Source organism: Cetorhinus maximus, chromosome 1 (genome assembly GCF_964194155.1).
Source record: "Cetorhinus maximus chromosome 1, sCetMax3.hap1.1, whole genome shotgun sequence".
Taxonomy (NCBI): domain Eukaryota; kingdom Metazoa; phylum Chordata; class Chondrichthyes; order Lamniformes; family Cetorhinidae; genus Cetorhinus; species Cetorhinus maximus.
Window position 1 is genome coordinate 240946072 of NC_135879.1, and position 18147 is coordinate 240964218.

The 18147-nt window shown below is 45.8% G+C and overlaps 1 protein-coding gene across 1 annotated transcript in view; it reads left to right on the plus strand.

Moving 5' to 3' along the window:
- m1ap (meiosis 1 associated protein) overlaps positions 1 to 17900 on the plus strand; it is a 115933-nt gene extending 98033 nt beyond the window's left edge. The window contains exons 10-11 of the mRNA XM_078555710.1: positions 16860 to 17022; positions 17753 to 17900. Coding sequence (XP_078411836.1) covers positions 16860 to 17022; positions 17753 to 17784 — 195 coding nt within the window. The 3' untranslated portion in view covers positions 17785 to 17900. The remainder of the gene's footprint in view (positions 1 to 16859; positions 17023 to 17752) is intronic.
- The last annotated feature ends 247 nt before the right edge of the window (positions 17901 to 18147 follow it).

Genomic DNA, 18147 nt, shown 5'->3' on the forward strand with positions numbered 1-18147 from the left:
CCCCTTGTAACTTAATCAGTTCATGTCTGGGAATCTTCTCTCTCGGCCCAATTCCGTTGTAGCTTGATGAGGTCATGCCTGGGAAGCCCCTGCTGAATATCCAAGGTTATTGCCTTGATGCCTTGCTAATGAAGACAGGATACGTGGCTCATTCATATTCCCCTGAGGTCACTGTCCTTGATGGGTCTTCACAGACGTTGTGTCTCCATCTCAGTGGGTTGAAATATGGAGATGCAATTGGGTAGTCATCTTTGTTGCAAGCTTAAGTCACACTTTTAGTTTGTGTTTTAAAAAGTTTCTGTTTTTAAAAGTTCAGCTTGGTTTTCCAGACTAAACTCATTATTTGGCATAAAGCATGTTTCCGTGATAATTTTCCGTGCCCGCTGGCAGCAGGTGTGATAGGAGGCGTGCGCGGACAAGATGACGCAATCGGTTTCACGATGGTGGGAAGGCAGGTCGCAATCATCCGCTCAGCCCAACAATGGCTGGCTGTGTTTCCCACCAACAGTCATCGGGGAGCTCATTGTAATACATCAGCATACATTAAAGGACCATCCTGCCAGGCTCTTGGACTCCGCTGGATCGTCATTCTACTTCGGTGGGAAAGCACGTCAATGTGTTTCACAACAGCACACAGGCGACATGCACTTGGCAGCCTTCACTTTGGGGGAACTGAGTGAACAGCATCGTTTTCCACGGCTCGCTATGGTCGCCTATTGCTTTGCAGGCTCCAGGGGTGCCGGGGGGCCTGGGTGAAGTGCCGCCCTGCCACAGAGGCGACTGTTTTTGGGGGATGGTGTTCGGAGGCAACTGCTGCCCAGTCTCGGCGGCGACTGTTGCTGTTTTCTGTGGGGGTGGGGGGAGGGGGTAACTAGTCCTTGGCATTGGATCCCGTGCACAAGAACTCGAGGTGGGGGGCAGGGTAGGCGAGGGAAGTGGCCACGCAGTAGGGACACCTGTATAAACTGACCATTCCTCTGCAACTGAGACAGTTCAGGCACAGCCACAGTGATATGATTGGGGTTAGGCTTCTAGCCTGCCCGCCCATGCAAGCAATGCGGAGGCCTCCAAGTACTCCAGATCTTACCCCACACCACCCCAATGAGAACCAGTGTCACCGACAGCTGCGCATGTCTAGGGACCTGGTCGCTCATATCTGCCACTTACTGCAGGACTTGGCTCCAAGGGGGTATGGAGGGCATCAGTGCCAGTGGCTGTGAAAGTTACTGCAGCACTCAATTTCTATACCAGTGGCTCCTTTCAGGGCTCCGCAGGTGACCTCATGGGATGTCACAAGCCACCACCCACAAATGCATCTATGAGGTCACGGTTGCCATCTTCTCGAGGGCACACAGCTTTGTGCATTTCGCCAGGGACCGGGACAGCCAGGATGCAATGGCCATTGGATTTGCCCGGGTCTCGGGATTCCCACAGGTGCAGGGTGCGATCGACTGCACCCATATGGCGCTCAGGTCTCCGTCGCTGCACAAGGTGGACTACATCAACCGCAAGGGATTCCACTCACTGAATGTGCAGCTGGTATGTGACCACCGGAAATACATCCTGCGGGTGTGCGCATAGTTTCCCAGGGAGTGTGCACGACGCCTACATCCTCAGTTGGTCACAGATCCCTGGAGTCTTCCAGGGTCCACAGAAACTGCAGGGATGGCTCCTCAGGGACAAGGGCTACCCGCAGATGCCGTGGCTGATGACACCCGTGTGGCGGCCTCAGACTGCATCAGAGCGACGGTATAATGAGGCTCATGCTGCAGCTCGCAACTTGGTGGAGCAGACCATCGGGATGCTGAGGATGAGGTTCTGGTGTCTGAACCGGTCTGGTGGAGCCCTGCAATACAGTCTGCAGAGGGTGTCATGCCTCATCATTGGCTGCTGCGCCCTTTACAACTTTTCGCTCCAACAGGGTGATTAGCTGGCTGAGGAGGTGATGGAGGAGCTGCACGTCTCCTCTGATGAGGAGGATGCTGACAGGGATGAGGGTGAGGAGGTCCTCGCACCGGCTAGAAGAAGCAGGCGCACTCGGGAGGCCCTCATAGCTGCTAGATTTGTGGAGGATGATGACGACATGCAGTGAGGTAACCTCACAGATCCCCACAGCACATTTGTGATTGTTTGACTCCAGTTTGGCTTAGGCAGTGCAAATACCCTCCGTGAGAATGCTCCTGTCATGGAGATGCAATGGAGGCCCTAATAGTCACTCGATTGCAGGAGGATGATGACGACATGCAGTGAGGACACTCTATAAATCTTCACATGGCCTCTGAGAATGCCTGATTCCTATCTGGCCAAGGGCAGCTTGCTTGCACTCCATGATCAGGGTCATATCGTAGAGATGCAACCAAGAAACTTTAGAAGCATCTGATACTTTGTCCGTCTTCAGCACCTGAACCCATCAGGAGCTGGTGCACAGCGTCAGTGTTCACAGTTGCTGAAGAGATGGGGTCAGCCTCTCCTTAAAGGTGCTGAGAGCACATTGAGACAATGAGAGAACTCTGTGGTGCCTGACCACTGCATTCTGGTAGCAATGACAAGCACCACTGAGGTGCAGGCATCAATAATGTCTCAAGGAAGTGTGCGGCCAGACCATCACTTTGGTCTGAAGGCTGCACAGAACACAGGGAAGAGGCCCTAGACTGCTACACCTGCCTTTATATTGTGCAGAAAGGTTTCACATCTGAGTGACATGAACACTGCTCATCAGAAGAAGGAGCCATAGGCAGGGAGACACTCTTGAGAGTTTATTGACAATAGTGAACAGTATGTACAAGTGATTAACACCCATGCGCAGGCTGTGCAACTAATTCTCCTTAACTGGGGTGCTTTATCGACCCCCTTAATCACATTTTGATTTGATGTTTGTAAGTTTCCTTTAAATTTTGTCTTTGGTTTTACAGCTACCCTAAGTTAGGGGCTGTGTTTACTTTATCCCTCATTTTGTTAATTTAGTTTATTTGGTGGACTCTAAAAGAGTTAATTCTCCTTAACTGTCCTAGCCTTGCCTCTACATCTTGGTGCTCACCGGACATCCGCAGTGGAGGTGGAGGCAGCCTGCTGACTGCAACGCCCTGTCTGTGATGACTTTGGCAGGCGTCCTCTGGAGGGTCGAGACTTGGAAGGCCCCGGACTGCTTTCGGGGTCCTGCTGTGTGGCAGTGGCACCCTCCTCAACCTGTGAAACTGGAGCTGCTGAGGTCACAGGAAGAGGGGATTTGGATGGGCCGGTCACTCCCAGAGTCACCTGGGTGGATGGGCCCAGAGTATGCACTCGCTGATCCTTCTCCCTTTGGGTGCCCGCGGGCCCCTGGCTGACTCTTTGAGGGGAAGTGGTAGCTGGAGAGAGATCGAGCTGCCCCGCACCCCTGTCATGTACACACTGTTGTTGGCCAACTATGGCATCAGTGATGGAGTTGAGTCCACACAGCAATGCAGGAGCGACATCCTGAACCAAGGTTTCCATGGTCTTATGGCATGCTGGCACTATCACCTCAGACTGAAGGCAGACGGACCCCTCCATCGTGCCTTGCAATCTGAGGAGTACAGCGGACATCCCTTCCCGGTGTTCCCAAGCTTGCCTTTGCAACTCCAGCAACTGAGATGTGACCAAGTCCAGAGGCTCGTCATCTGAATCGGACTCAGCAAATTTCTGGCCTCCAGCAGTCCTCCGAATGCCGGGGACCTGAGAAGCCTCTGCCGCCGCCTGCTGTGGATCAGGCAGTGTGATGTGCTCACCAAATTGTGATCCCATGTCTATTGTAAAACTAGGTCCCACCAAGCTGTGTGTCTCTGCGCTGGTGGAGGGTGTGGATGAGCGCTGTGATGGAACTTCGAGGAGGGTGCCTTCAGATTCGACTTCGGAGGTTTCTTCAGGGCTTGCTTGGAGGCCCTGGTTCATGGACTCTGTCGGCTGTTTGGCAGATGTGGCTGCGAAAGCAAGGAGAGATAATTAGTGCATGGCAGTGGCCTGTAAAACAGGACACATCGCTCACGGCATGGTTGTCTGATGGATGTTGCACTGCTGGATCCTCACTTAGTAGAGCAGTGCCGACCTCACCATCAGCGCCAGATTCTTGACGGCCAGCTAGATGGCTCTGTTTTCAAAAGCCCGTGTGGAACTTGATTTCGGGCATTCCTCCAGCGGACTGTGACCTCTCTTGTTGTGTGCCAGCTTGTCCTGCATGGATAGAGATGGAGAAAGTGTAACCAGGACACCTGCTGGGCCAGATGATAAATGTGCCTGGCCTGTGCCTGTCTCACGGGCAGCAGTGGTGAGCTGGTAGCGATGAGCTGTGTGTTAGCGGCTGCCAAACATGACAGCCGGCGTGATGCAATGGCAGGGTGATGGTGGGAGGGTGAATGAGAGCCCGCCTGCCATGGAAACAGCGTGTTTCTTGGTAGTGCATAAGTAATGAGGCATGTTTGGGATGATAGGGCGTGAAAACCCGCCATCGCAGCCAGCGGGTAAATCGACATTTTACCCGCCCGCTTCCACACTTAGTGCAAATCTGGGAAAAATCCGCCCGATGTATTCTAAATAAATCTAGGGAAAAGGTATCAGAGGCATTATTGCTTATTATCATTGATTTAATCATTCATTAGAAAAAAGGTGTCGCGCCAGAGGACTGGCAGACAGCTAGTACAATTCCTATACTTAAGAAGGGGAACAGAATATGTCCAGGAACACAAGAGCACAAGAATTAGGAACAATGTTAACCGGAAAGCTGTGAAGTGCCGGGTCAGAAGATGAGGTGTTGTTTCTCGGGCTTGAATTGATCTTATTTAAACACTGTAGCAAACCAAGGACCGGAAGGTCAGAGTGGGAGCAAGTTGTGAATTGAAATTGATGATGCTAACGGGGTGGTGGAGGCAAATTCACTCATGGCTTTCAAAAGAGAATTGCATAAGCACTTGAAAAGAAAAAAAATGCAGGGCCATGGGGAAAGGCTGAGTGAGTGGGACTTCTAGAGAGCCAGCATGGACTCAACAGGCCGAATGGGCTCCTTCTGTGCCGTAACCATTCTATGATTTTAAGACCGTTCTGCCACTGGTCACAAGTTCTACATTTACTCTTCCAAACCCTTCAAGAATTTGACCACCGCTACCAAATCTACCCTAAGCAATCTCTGCTCTAAGCAGAACAACCCCAGTTTCTCTGGTCTCTCCACATTTGTTCAGGAAAGGGTGGAACTACAGGCCAATTAATTTAAACCTGGTGGTGGGAAAGCTTTTAGAAATGATGGGCGGAATCTTCTGCTCTCTCTGGCAGCATGTTTGGAGGTAAGAAGGGCATTTAATTAGGCAGGAGGATGACATACTTAAACCCCGCTCCCTTCCCACCTCCACCAGAACTAAGTTATGTGCGGGAAGGCCCAAGCCAACCTTGCTGCCCTGCTGCCACTTGAGGCCCTTAAGGGCCAATTAATGATCACTTAAGGGCCTCATCCCGCCACTGCTGATATTAACCCAGCTGCAGACGAGCCTGTCACCATGCAGCCTGTACATCAGCTACAATTAGCGGCCAGCTTGTCACCTCCTGGGCGGAGGGGGGTGGGGTGGTGTCGCTCAATCAAAGGCACTCAGTGCCTGATCAAGGGATTCAACATCAGGAAGGTGGGTCCACTGAGAGCCAATTCCTGCCCTTGCTGCTGACCACCACCCCTCCCCCCACACCCCTCTCCCAACGGCCTCCACCCGGCAAACATCCTTCCACACCCCCCTCCCCAACACATTGCTTAGCTGTGACCTGGGCCACTCCACGATCCTGGGACTCTGGTGCCTTTCCTTCTGGCAGCAGCCAGAGGCGCTGCTGAGCCTCTGTTTGGCCAGCAGCTGACAGATAAGACTTCCGCCCCAGTGTGCTGATTTCAGGGAAGGCCCGCAGGTGGCGTCGTCACTGATTGGCACGTGGCTCAGCAGACCTTCCCGAAAAGAGGCAGCACGGATCTTCGCTGGCTGTCCAGCTGACAGGCGAGACTCCTCAACAAGGTTCCGCCCAAGAATTTGTGACAAGATTAACAGTCACTTGGACAAATGTGGATTAATTAAGAAAAGCCAGCACAGATTTGTTTAAGGAAAATCATGTTAATTCATTTTCTTGAGTTTTTTAGATGAGGTAATGGAGAGGATTGATGAGGATAATGCAGTTGATGTGGTGTGAAAAGGCTTCCAAAATGCATCTGATAAAGCGCCACATAACAGTCTTGTCAACAAAGTTAGAGTCTGTGGAATAAAATGAACAGCAGCAGCACGAATATGAAATTGGCCAAGTGACAGGAAACAGAGTAGTGGTAAACGGTTGTCTTTCGGATTGTAGGAAGGGTTATCGTGGGGTTCCTTGGGGGTCAGTGTTAGGATTCCTGCTTTACTATGATCTGAAGAGGAAAAATTTGCAGGCCCATGGGGAAAGGGTGGCGGGGGAATAGGGGGTGTGTGGTTTGTGTGGTGGGACTAAGTGAGTTGCTCTTGCAGAGAGCCAGCACGGACATAATGGGACAAATTGTCTCTTTTTGTGTTGTAACTATTCTATGATCCACACCATATTGAGACAGTCACAACTGAGTTGGGCTGGTCATGTAGCCAGAATGCCTGACACTTGCTTGCCAAAGCATATCTTCTAAGGAGAGCATGAGTCTGGAGTGAGCTCTCATGGCAGTTAAAGGAAACGGACTACGAGTATACTCTGAATGCTTCACTTTTGAGTTTTGATATTGATTTGAGTCCTGGAGAAGCTCATTCAGGTTTGCTGCACCCAGTGCAACTGGATAAAAATGATGCAGCATCCTTTCAAAGTAAGAACATATAAGAAGCAGAGAGAAAACGAAAGCAGAGGAAATCCTGAACCAACAACTCATGCAAAACTCAATCGCCTGTGGTATCCTGTACTATTTTCAGCAGAATCTTCCAGGCAGAGATCAGCCTTAGCCACTAGAACCCTACCAAACACCACAGATGATGAACATGGTCATCTTCGCCTTGACCTACCATTCCAGTAAATCTCTGCACCCTTTCCAAGGCCATGACATCCTTCCAAAAATATGGTGCCCAGAATTGGCCACAATACTGCAGCTGGGTCCTAACAAGTATTTTATAAACCATGTCTTTTAGCATAACTTCCTTGCTTATGTGATCCATGCCTATATGAAGCCAAAGATCCTAGATGCCTTTTTAGCAACCTTTTCAAATTGCCTTTCCATCTTCAATGATTTATGTACACATACACTCAGGACTCTATGTTCCTGCATTTCCTTTAAAATTGTATGTAGTTTACTTTGGGGTGGCGTAGTGGTAATGGCACAGGACCAGTAATCCAGAGACCTAGGCTAATGCTCTGGGGCACAGCAGCTGGTGGAATCTAAATTCATTTAAATAAAAAGTCTGGAATTTGAAGGCTATTTTCAGTAGTGGTGACAGTGAAACTGTCATCGATGGTTGTAAAAGTACGCTTGGTTCACTAATGCTCTTTGGGGAAGGAAATCTGCCATTCTTACCCACAGCAATGTGGCTGATTCTGCCCTCTGAAATGGCCTAGCAAACCATTCAGTTCAAGGGCCGTTAGGGATGAGCAATAAATGCTGGCCTTGCAAGCAGGGCCTGGGAGAGAAATCATGGTCCCTGGTGCTTCTCCTGTTTCCGGGCCCTTTTAACCTCCACACCCATTTAACCCTCCACTTCAGTCATGCATGATATATTTTCCTCTTTCCAGATTCACCAATCAATCACAAAAAAGTCCTAGTAAATGATAACGCCCATTGTTGGCATCTGGTCACAAATATCGTCCGACATATATGCAGCATGGATCATTAATATTAAGAGGAGCAATGATATAATGCAGTGTTAGTTTGTGTGCACCCAATAGGTAATTCCACGTAACTATTAAACAAACAGAGATTACAAATTTTACTTTAACAGCATCATGCAATATTATTAATTTGACAGGAAAATATCCCATTGATTATTTATAACACTGTGCAGATGATAACACTGATTTTGGTGACTGCCTCAGCCCCCATTAACATGCTCGGAACATTGCACCATATGGATATGGTGACAGTAAATTCATATTTGGGGGAAGATTAAACTTGCAACCCAGATAAACTGCACAAGATCTTTTCTGTTCTATAGAAGATTTTCTCCTGCCCGGGTGCATGATATTCAGTATAATTACTGAAGAGTTGTAATTCGATTCTATTTTATCAGTAATCGCACAGGGTAGAAAGATCAAATTACTCCTGAACAACAAAGTGGAATGGTTGACTAACATAGGTCTTCGCTGTCAGTGAGAGTTGAAGCCCTCAGGTGTCTCTGTGCGACACAGCTTTTAAGAGGGCAGAGCACAAAGACTGAATGGTTCACAACTGTATCTGTGTTTTCTTGATCAGCAAGTCTGAAAACTCTTCTGATTGCTTCTTCTCACTATAATATATTTTCAATATCTACTATGCAACACAACTTTATCGTGATATTTCAATACCTCAAAAAACTCATTAAAGCACCAAGGTAGAGTGGGATAATAGGTAAGTGGACAAAAGGACAAGATTGAAGTCAATGTAAAGGACTCTTGAGAATTATGTGCAGTGTAAAACAGGTTATTGATTCACTATGGACCCTTAACGCACCCCTGTCCTGGCAATTTCACCCCACAAAGCCTGCTCAGTAAACTTCCATTAGCAACAAAATAAACAGAACTCTAGCCATGATTCCACCCTCTGTTTGCAAGATAATTATGGATGACAAAGGCCATCTAGCCCAGTTCATCTCATCCATCCCAGAATGACATACAAACATATGTATTAGGAGCAGGAGTAGGCCATTCGGCCCCTCGAGCTTGCTCTGCTATTTGATAACATTGCCTTCATTATACCAGTCACTACTAGAACTCAGAAGTACTTAATTGGCTATAAAGTGATCTGGGACTTGTGAAAGGTGCTGTATAAATGTAGGTTTTGTGTTTCTTCCATTACACCTGCATGCAGTAGGTAGAGTGACAGTAACAAGGGTGAAATTGGAGGCTCAGTTGGAGGCCTTGGGGAAATCAACTATATATCGCCTTCCAGTCCGAAAAAAACTGTTTACCACTATACTCTGCTTTCCTTTGCTTAGCCAGTTTTGTTCAAGAAGGTGGCTCACCACCTCCACCTTCTCAAAGGCAATTAGAGATGGGTAACAAATACCTGCAGTGCTCACATCCCATGGACCAATAAAAACAGCTGTACTGTCACTGTCCTTTAATCCCATGGGCTTTAATTTTTCTAACAAGTACATTTTGTGATTGTGCGGTTTCGTTATCTCAGATAACTAGGGTGTGATGCAGAATGATGCCAACAGCATGGGTTCAATCCCTGTACTGGCAGTGGTAGCTCATGGATGCCTGCCTCCTCTCTTGGCCCCACGCTTGCAGAGTGGTGCTCCTCAAGCTATATATAACTAATTGTCTCTCTTGCTAATGGAGAGAGATGCCTATGGTCCTTTGCGGACTATGGTTAATTATTTATTATGTGATAATTTTTTTAGTGGAATTGTGATATAGTAGCCATCACTGAGACGTGGTTGAGGGAGGGGCAGGATTGGCAGCTCAACATTCTGGGATATAGAATCTTCAGGCGAGACAGGGGAGGGGGTAAAAGAGGAGGAGGCATTGCATTATTAGTTAAGGAGTCAGTTACTGCAGTAAGGAGAGATGATATCTTGCAGGGGGCATCGAATGAAGCTTTGTGGGTAGAGCTTAGGAATAAAAAAGGGGCAGCCACATTGTTAGGTGTTTATTATAGGCCCCCAGATAGTCAGCGGGAAATTGAGGAGCAAATATGTGCACAATTTACGGAGGTGTGAAAAAACAATAATAGGGTAATTATATTAGGTGATTTCAACTTTCCCAACATTAATTGGGATAGACGTAGTGTTAGGGGCTTGGACGGAGTGGATTTCTTGAAATGTGTACAGGAGAACTTTTTAGGTCAATATGTAGAGGCTGCAACAAGGGAAGGCGCAGTGCTGGACCTAATTCTGGGAAATGAAGCCGGACAGGTAGCTGAGGCGGTGGTGGGGGAGCAGTTTAGTGATAGCGACCACAACATGGTACAATTTAAGCTTGTTATGGACAAAGAAATAGACAAGTTGCATAAAAATGTTTTGGATTGGGGGAGAGCGGATTTTAGTAAAGTAAGGCAGGATCTGACCAAGGTAAACTGGGAACAGCTACTTGTGGGGAAATCTACAGAGGAGCAGTGGGGGGGGCGTTCAAAAAGGAACTGGGGAGGGTACAGGCTCAACATGTTCCCTCTAGGGTGATAGGAAGGAGAAACAAGCCTAGAGAACCATGGATGACCAGAGATATTCAGGAGATGATGAGAAGGAAAAGAGAGGCTTTTAGCAGGTACAAGGGGAGGCATTAGTGAAGTACAGAAAGTGCAGGGTGGAGCTTAAGAAAGCAATTAGGAGAGCAAAGAGGGGATATGAGAAAGCTCTGGCTGGTAGAAGTAGGGAAAATTCCAAGATACTCTATAAGCATATCAATGGGAAGAGAATAAGCAAGGAAAGAGTAGGGCCCATTAGGGACCAAGGGGGCAATCTATGGGTGGAGCCAGAGGACATCGCTAGAGTGTTGAATGAATACTTCACATCCATCTTCACCCAAGAGAATGAGGATGAAGGTATGGAACTTGGGGAGAGAGACTGCGAGGTTTTTGAGCAAATTGATATAGGGAGTGACAAGGTATTGGAGATGTTGGCAGGCTTAAAAGTGGACAAATCTCCAGGTCCAGATGATTTGTGTCCCAGACTGCTGAGAGAGGCAAGGGAAGACATCGCAGGGGCTCTGACCCAAATTTTTAATTCCTCTCTAGCCATGGAGGAGGTGTCAGAGGACTGAAGAACAGCTAATGTGGTTCTGCTATTTAAGAAGGGTTGTAGAGATAAGCCAGGGAATGACAGGCCAGTGAGTCTCACGTCAGTGGTAGGAAAACTATTGTAGAAAATTCTGAAGGAGAGAATCTATCTCCACTTGGAGACGCAAGGTTTGATCAGGAATAGTCAGCATGGGAGGTCATGCCTAACAAATTTGATTGAATTGTTTGAGGAGGTGACCAGGTGTGTAGATGAGGGCAGTGCAGTTGATGTAGTTTATATGGATTTCAGCAAAGCCTTTGACAAGGTTCCAAATGGGAGACTTATAAAGAAGGCAAATGCACATGGGGTACAGGGTAATTTGATAAGGTGGATTCAAAATTGGCTTAGTTGTAGGAGACAGAGGGTGATGACAGAAGGATGCTTTAGTGACTGGAAGCCAGTATCCAGTGGCGTACCACAGGGATCTGTGCTTGGTCCCCTATTATTCGTCATTTGTATAAACGACATAGATGACTATGTGAGGGGTAGGATTAGTAAATTTGCAGATGACACAAAGATTTGCCGGGTGGTTAACAGTGAGGTTGAGTGTCTTGGGCAACAGGAAGCTATGGATGGGATGGTCAAATGGGCAGATAAGTGTCAGATGGAATTTAACCCTGAAAAGTGTGAGGTGATACACTTTGGAAGGAGTAATTTGACAAGGTGGTATTCAATGAACAGCATGACACTAGGAAGTTCTGAGGTACAAAGGTACCTTGGCGTGTGTGTCCATAGATCTCTGAAGGCGGAGGGGCATGTTAGTGGGGTGGTGAAAAAGGCATATGGGACACTAGCCTTTATCAATCGAGGCATAGATTACAAAAGTAGGGAGGTCATGTTGGAGTTGTATAGAACCTTGGTGAGGCCACAGCTGAAGTACTGTGTACAGTTCTGGTCGCCACATTATAGGAAGGATGTGATTGCACTGGAGGGGGTGCAGAGGAGTTTCACCAGAATGTTGCCTGGGATGAAACATTTAAGTTATGAAGACAGGTTGGATAGACTTGGGTTGTTTTCGTTGGAGCAGAGAAGACTGAGGGGCGACCTGATCGAGGTGTACAAGATTATTAGGGGCATGGACAGGGTGGATAGGGAGCAACTGTTCCCCTTAGTTGAAGGGTCAGTCACGAGGGGACATAATTTCAAGGTGAGGGGCAGGAGGTTTTAGGGGGGAATGTGAGGAAAAACTTTTTCACCCAGAGGGTGATGACGGTCTGGAATGCGCTGCCTGGGAGGGTGGTGGAGGCGGGTTGCCTCACATCCTTTAAAAATTACCTGGATGAGCACTTGGCACGTCGTAACATTCAAGGCTATGGGCCAAGTGCTGGTTAATGGGATTAGGTAGGTAGGTCAGGTGTTTCTCACACGTCGGTGCAGACTCGATGGGCCGAAGGGCCTCTTCCGCACTGTGCGATTCTGTGAAAATGCATTTTGAATGCCCATGTACACATCAACCACAATACCCTCACCAACATTCTCCACTACATCATTAAAGAACATGATCAAGTTAGTCAAATGCAATTTTTCTTTAACAAATAAATGTTGCCTTCCATTTATTAACCCACACTTTTCCATGGACAGGTTAATTTTGTCTCAGATTAATGTCCCTATTAATAATCAGAAATGAGGAGCTCAGTCCATTTGTAAGCAGATTCACAGATGTTCTCTCAGCCACTTCTTTAATTTCCTCATCTGAATGAGCAGCATTTATTCAAAGTACAGCATCGATGCAAATGTATGTTGGCTTGTGGTTTTAAATAGCACACATTCATATCAAGGACATATTACCCAATACTCATATTAGCATCAGATAGTAAAAATAGGGGGAATTTATGTTCATTCGGGATCAGCTATTTGGTCAAAGTCTTACTCATTATCATTTTTAACCAAAAAAATTAAGTTAGTTAGACAATAGCCATACGATCACTGATAACCAATTGCATAATACCAAGTAATATTGACCAGAAATGTCTTAAATTCAGCCCCTGTACTGTGCTCAGCTAGCCGATCTTGTGTGAGCCAGCAGTTGGGGTGTGAAAATTGGCTTATGGCTTTATGCTCTTGATTGCGATCCAGTTGTGGAACTGTTAGAACATGCAGACTTCTGGGTGTCAGGTGAGGGTAAGATAGGCTTGGTTATGATGCCCTTCACAGTTGAATAGATTGCTAACACTCACTGATTCAGTTCACACATGGAAAACAGTTGCCAGTGTCTGTAGTGTGACACTCCAACTTATAGTGTTTTCAGGGGGGATTCAATAATTTAAAACAGCAATAATTTACATTTATAGAGCACCTTTAATGTAGTAAGCACTAATTGAATCAGATGATAAAGATTAGACAAAAAAAAACAAATTGTCTTAAAGTTACATATACATTTTGCTCACCTCACTTGTCAAAGGTTAAATACCCTGCTAAAAGATGCGGGTACAGTTGATGCCAAGTATACAAAGCTCATAGAGATTAGTAGAATTCTGAAAACTGTGAAAAGTAACTCTATGTGTGAATTTCTCAATGGCTTGATTGAAAGGCTTGAGCAAAATGCTTGGTTTGTGTAGATGTTAAATACCTACTTGGCCCAAAAAGAATATCCTGGTGTAGTGTATGTATACTTCCTTTATCACAGGTGACACTAGAGACTCCATTCTGATCCAATCCCTTTTGCTAAGCAAATCATATTTTTCAAAAAGGCGCTGCTGAACAAGGTAGTCTTTGAAGTATCCCAAGAATACAAAAGCCACTCAGTGTCTTGGTGTGGATGCCAAAGCACAAATTAAAATATTGTGGTATTTGACTGCAGCGGTGGAGGATAAAATAAGACTGGCAAAACGTTCCTGTCACCATTTTTAAATAAACCTTTCATTAATTTTGTTTTTTACTGCTCTTCAGCAGTAATAAAGGTGAGCTACATTTTCAGCTTCTGCGTCCTGAAACTAGGGAGGGAACTGGAGTACCAGCGCTGAAAAGGAAGCTGAAATGTTTAAAGTAACTTCAATAAACCCAGAAAGTGCACAAGCACCTGGAAATTCCCGGATTTGATCCAAAGTCTGTGCTAACATAGCAGATCTCAGTTTGTCTGCTGCATTCTGGGTTTGCAGGAGAGACAAAAGAAAATTGAATGGGAAAGAGGATCTTTTTATTACAAAGAGAAACATTCCCATGATATTCTAAACATTGAGTTATGAACAAATGTACTCTTCAGGTAAAGCAGTGTTAGAGGGCCTGGAATAATTGGACCAAGGCACAGAGACATAATTGAGTCTTCATTTCACATGCATTCTGTTTTCATTTTTGTATTTCCATAATGAGATTCCTATATTTGCATTTACAATGCCAATTGCCTATGTAAACTTGTCATGCCATTATTATCATCCTGCTAGTAATGGCACAGCACTAGATATTAAAGCTTATATTGCACTGTAAAAAAAAGTTGAAAACAAAACTGAAGGAGAGGTTGACTTTAACTTATGTCCAGCTGACCAGTGGTGCGTGCCAGCAACCCACCATCCTTACAAAAAAGACCTGGCCCAGGTCTCATTTAAATTGAACCAGTAAGCTGACAGGTAAATAAAAGCCCAGAAGTCACCCAGCCGGCAGCAAGTTAAGTCTCAGGACAGATCCCAACCAAGGAAGTGGATAGGATAGGACTGAAATAGAGCCAACCCTGATTATTTTCACAAGGCACAGAGGAAAGTTCCTGCTTCCCCTACCTCCACAAAACTGAACTTTCTAGGGTCTCTTCGGCTTTGTCAGCAATGAAACTGTCAGGAATTGCACTCCGACTAGTTCTATCCCAAAATACCAATTGGAGTCCTATATATTTCATATTCCCCAAAATTTGCATATTAAAAGCGACCAATGCCTGAAGCAGCCATTTTAGTCGACCCTCTAAAAGTGGCGATCGGTTGATCATCGGTATTGATGGGGCAGTAAGTCTGTCAGCCCAATATTTGAGGCCGTTACTACCTCCTTAACACCCATTTTTATAAGTTAAAATCATCCCTAATGAGTCTTTTCTAACGCTGGTCGTTGGCGACAGAGGAGTTTCCACAACTCACAGCTAGGAAGCAACAAAGAACTGACAAATCTACATTAATGAATCGGAGCAAACAGCAACAGCTTGCATTTTTGTAGTGTCTTTAAAGTAGCAATTAAAGTTCGCAGCTAGCAAAACATGTCATTAGCACAGGTTCCAAAATAAATACAAATGCAGCAAAACAAATTACCAGAGGAAGCTTCTTGAGATCTTATTGAAAAATTGTGCATACATATGTGCAGGTATGACTGGTTTTCAAAAAAAGAATTGTTACAGCACGTGGTTAAAAGAAATTGCATGCAAAGAAGTTTAAGTGCCGTAGGTAATTTATAAATCTCATGCTTTGGGGTCCTTTGTTTTATTTCCAGGCCTTCACTAACCTTGTGAGGATTGAAACTGTAATTAATAGGTTTGAAATTTGAAATTGGCCAACCGATTGGAACTTCAACATCCAGAAGAGTTACCAGGATCTCATGGGTTTTTGATTGATCAAATAGACTTTTAGTCTCTTGCATTATGACTGCACTTATCAGAGACCGCCACCAAATCAAAGCTAAAAGAAAAAGTTTTTTGACAGTCTTCTCAAAGCCTTTCTCTTGAAAATGCTAACTTTTGCTGATTTGTTTCCATGACCTTGAGTACCCATGTAGGAGTCTAGATTGTGTGTGATTTTCATCGCCCAACATCAGAGTGGAATTTAATGCCCTCCCCTGAGGTGGGTTTGGTGGCAGGGCGGCATTTAATCGGGCAGGAATGTGGTGGGTGGGGGTCCCTCCAGCCTTCCCATCTTTGCCCGCCCCTATTAAGTCTGGGATGGGAATGCTTGTGGACGGCCGTCAATTCTCATCCCGCTGCCACTGGTTTTCACCCAGCAGCGGGTGGGGGAAGCTCAAAAAGCCAAGCAGGAAGCCTAAAAAGCAAACCCTGTTGGGGTTACTTGCGGGCTTCGGGGGAGGGGGGTGGGGGTCCTAGTTCATAGGCACTCAGTGCCTGTTTGAGGGACCTGGCATCAAGAAGGGGGGCCCACTGAGAGCCACCCAACTGCCTTTGCTGCTGACCCCCCTCCCCCCTGCCATCACTTGCTTGTAGTCTGGGCCCCGAATGATCCTGGGCCTCAGGTAAATGTATTACCACCTCTCCAGTGGCATTGCTGAATAATGAAGAGCTGCCAGTTTCTGATTGGCTGGTATCTCTTGACCTCTGCTCCCAGGGTCCTTGTTCCTGAGAAAGCCCTGCTGCTGTCTAGTTAAGTGCGTGATTGGCACATAATGTGATGGGCCTGCCCAAAAGAGACAACATAAGGCTCTCTCTGGCTGTTCAGCCAGTGGGCAAGACCCCCGTTACCTACATTAAATTCCACCCTTGGTGTCTGTGCCTTCAGTGACCTAAGCTCTGGAATTTCCTCCCTAAACTGTCTCTTTATCTATCTCCCCTCCTTTAAACACTCCTTAAGACCTATCTCTCTGACCAAGCTTTTGATCACTTGTCCTAATATCTCCTTCCGTGATTCAATGTCAAATTTTGTTTCTTCTGAAGTGTCTTGGGACATTAAAGGCACAATATAAACGCAGGTTGTTGTTTCTGGGCAAGCTAATTTACCGGAGTCAAAGCTCATTTGTCACCATATGATGGCAAAGCACACTTGCTTTTCAGGAGGTGGTGGGGCACTGGGGAATGGAGCAGTTGCTGGATAGTGATAGGGCTGCTGATATTCCCTGCCTTCCCATCTAGCCCATTAGCACAGACATTAATTGTGCTCCAATTGTTGCCCTGGCTTAGATCAGCTAACACAGCACAGATTGGAAATTGAATCTAAAGGTCCTCTCAGCCAATGGGAAAATCATTGCATAGACACCAATAGGAAATGTTATTATTTTGTTATGGCGATAGACTATTAATCACCTCTTCTTTTTGTTCTCTTCCAGCAACAGAACAGGCCATACCAAAGTAAAATAAAAGCTACTGTGGCCCCCCTCCCATTAGCCCGTCAGTCCACCAATCAGCCTAAGAGCTTCCGGCCTGCATTGCCTATGAGCACTTGCTCTTATAGAAGAGCCCCATTTCCAGATGATGATGAGTTTCTGTCAGGTTTCTGATGCTTTATTTTACTCTAGTTTACCACATACTGATGTTAAAGCAGTAGAGTGTAATTTTTCTGGCACCTGTAGCTATTGTGAGACAGGGGTTGAAAATTGCAACGGCCCCAGGATGGAGAAACTGGGTGTGTTCCATTTCCTGGTCAGAAAATGTACAATAACAAAGTTTTCGGTGAGATTTTCGGTTTACACCTCCAGTCACTGCTGCCTGTCGTAGAAATTTCACGTCTAGTTGTTAAGCTTGCAAGAACTTACCCTTCATTTCAGAAACCCAATTTAAATCTAGCTAGACCAAAAAGGTAAAAGCAAAAAATCTCTGTCTGCTAGCTACGAGGATCCTAAGTGAGGTGAATTTTGGGAACATAGAAACAGGAGTAGGCCATTCAGTGCCTCAAGTCTAATCTACTTTGTATGGTATAGCCTAATGTCTATAGGGTGTACAACACACTGATTAAGCAGCAAGTTGACAATTCTACTGTTAACAATAGGAAAGGTGCTATGATGACAAAGGAAGGGATGTTTTTCTGAAGTTTGGTTGAGGTACCTTTTTGGCGCAGAATAGAGAGAGTTTTGCGCTTCATGTAATCTGTCCAAAGACTGACTGGGAGTGCCAAAATGTAAATATTGGGTATCCAAAATGAAAACTGCTCCACTTATTAACATTGCTGCCTTGATGAACAAGGATAAAAAGTTTTAAACGCGGTTATTCCTTTTGCCCGCAGCAAAACATTTTCACATTTCCATAGCTGTATGAAGAACATGAAAGAACAACTAGTAAAAACAAAAGTCAGTGACATGATGGAAGATAAGATTCACGAGTTGAATTTGAATTGCTTATCTCAGCATGCTGTTATCAAAAATAGATCACCAGCTTACTTCCCCCAACTGACTGACTGTAGTTGGGAGAACCTTGCGGGAGGGTCATCTCTTCACTAATAGGGAAACGTGTGTGACATGAGAAGCCAAAATGATAGAGAAAAACTGGGGTAAAAATACGCAGGGAGCACAACTGGTTAAAAATTAGGAGAATGGAAGTAAATACAGTGTGCCATACCACCTACACTGGTAAATCAGCATATGGTTATTAGCATAGTAATAAACATAACCTTTTCCTCTA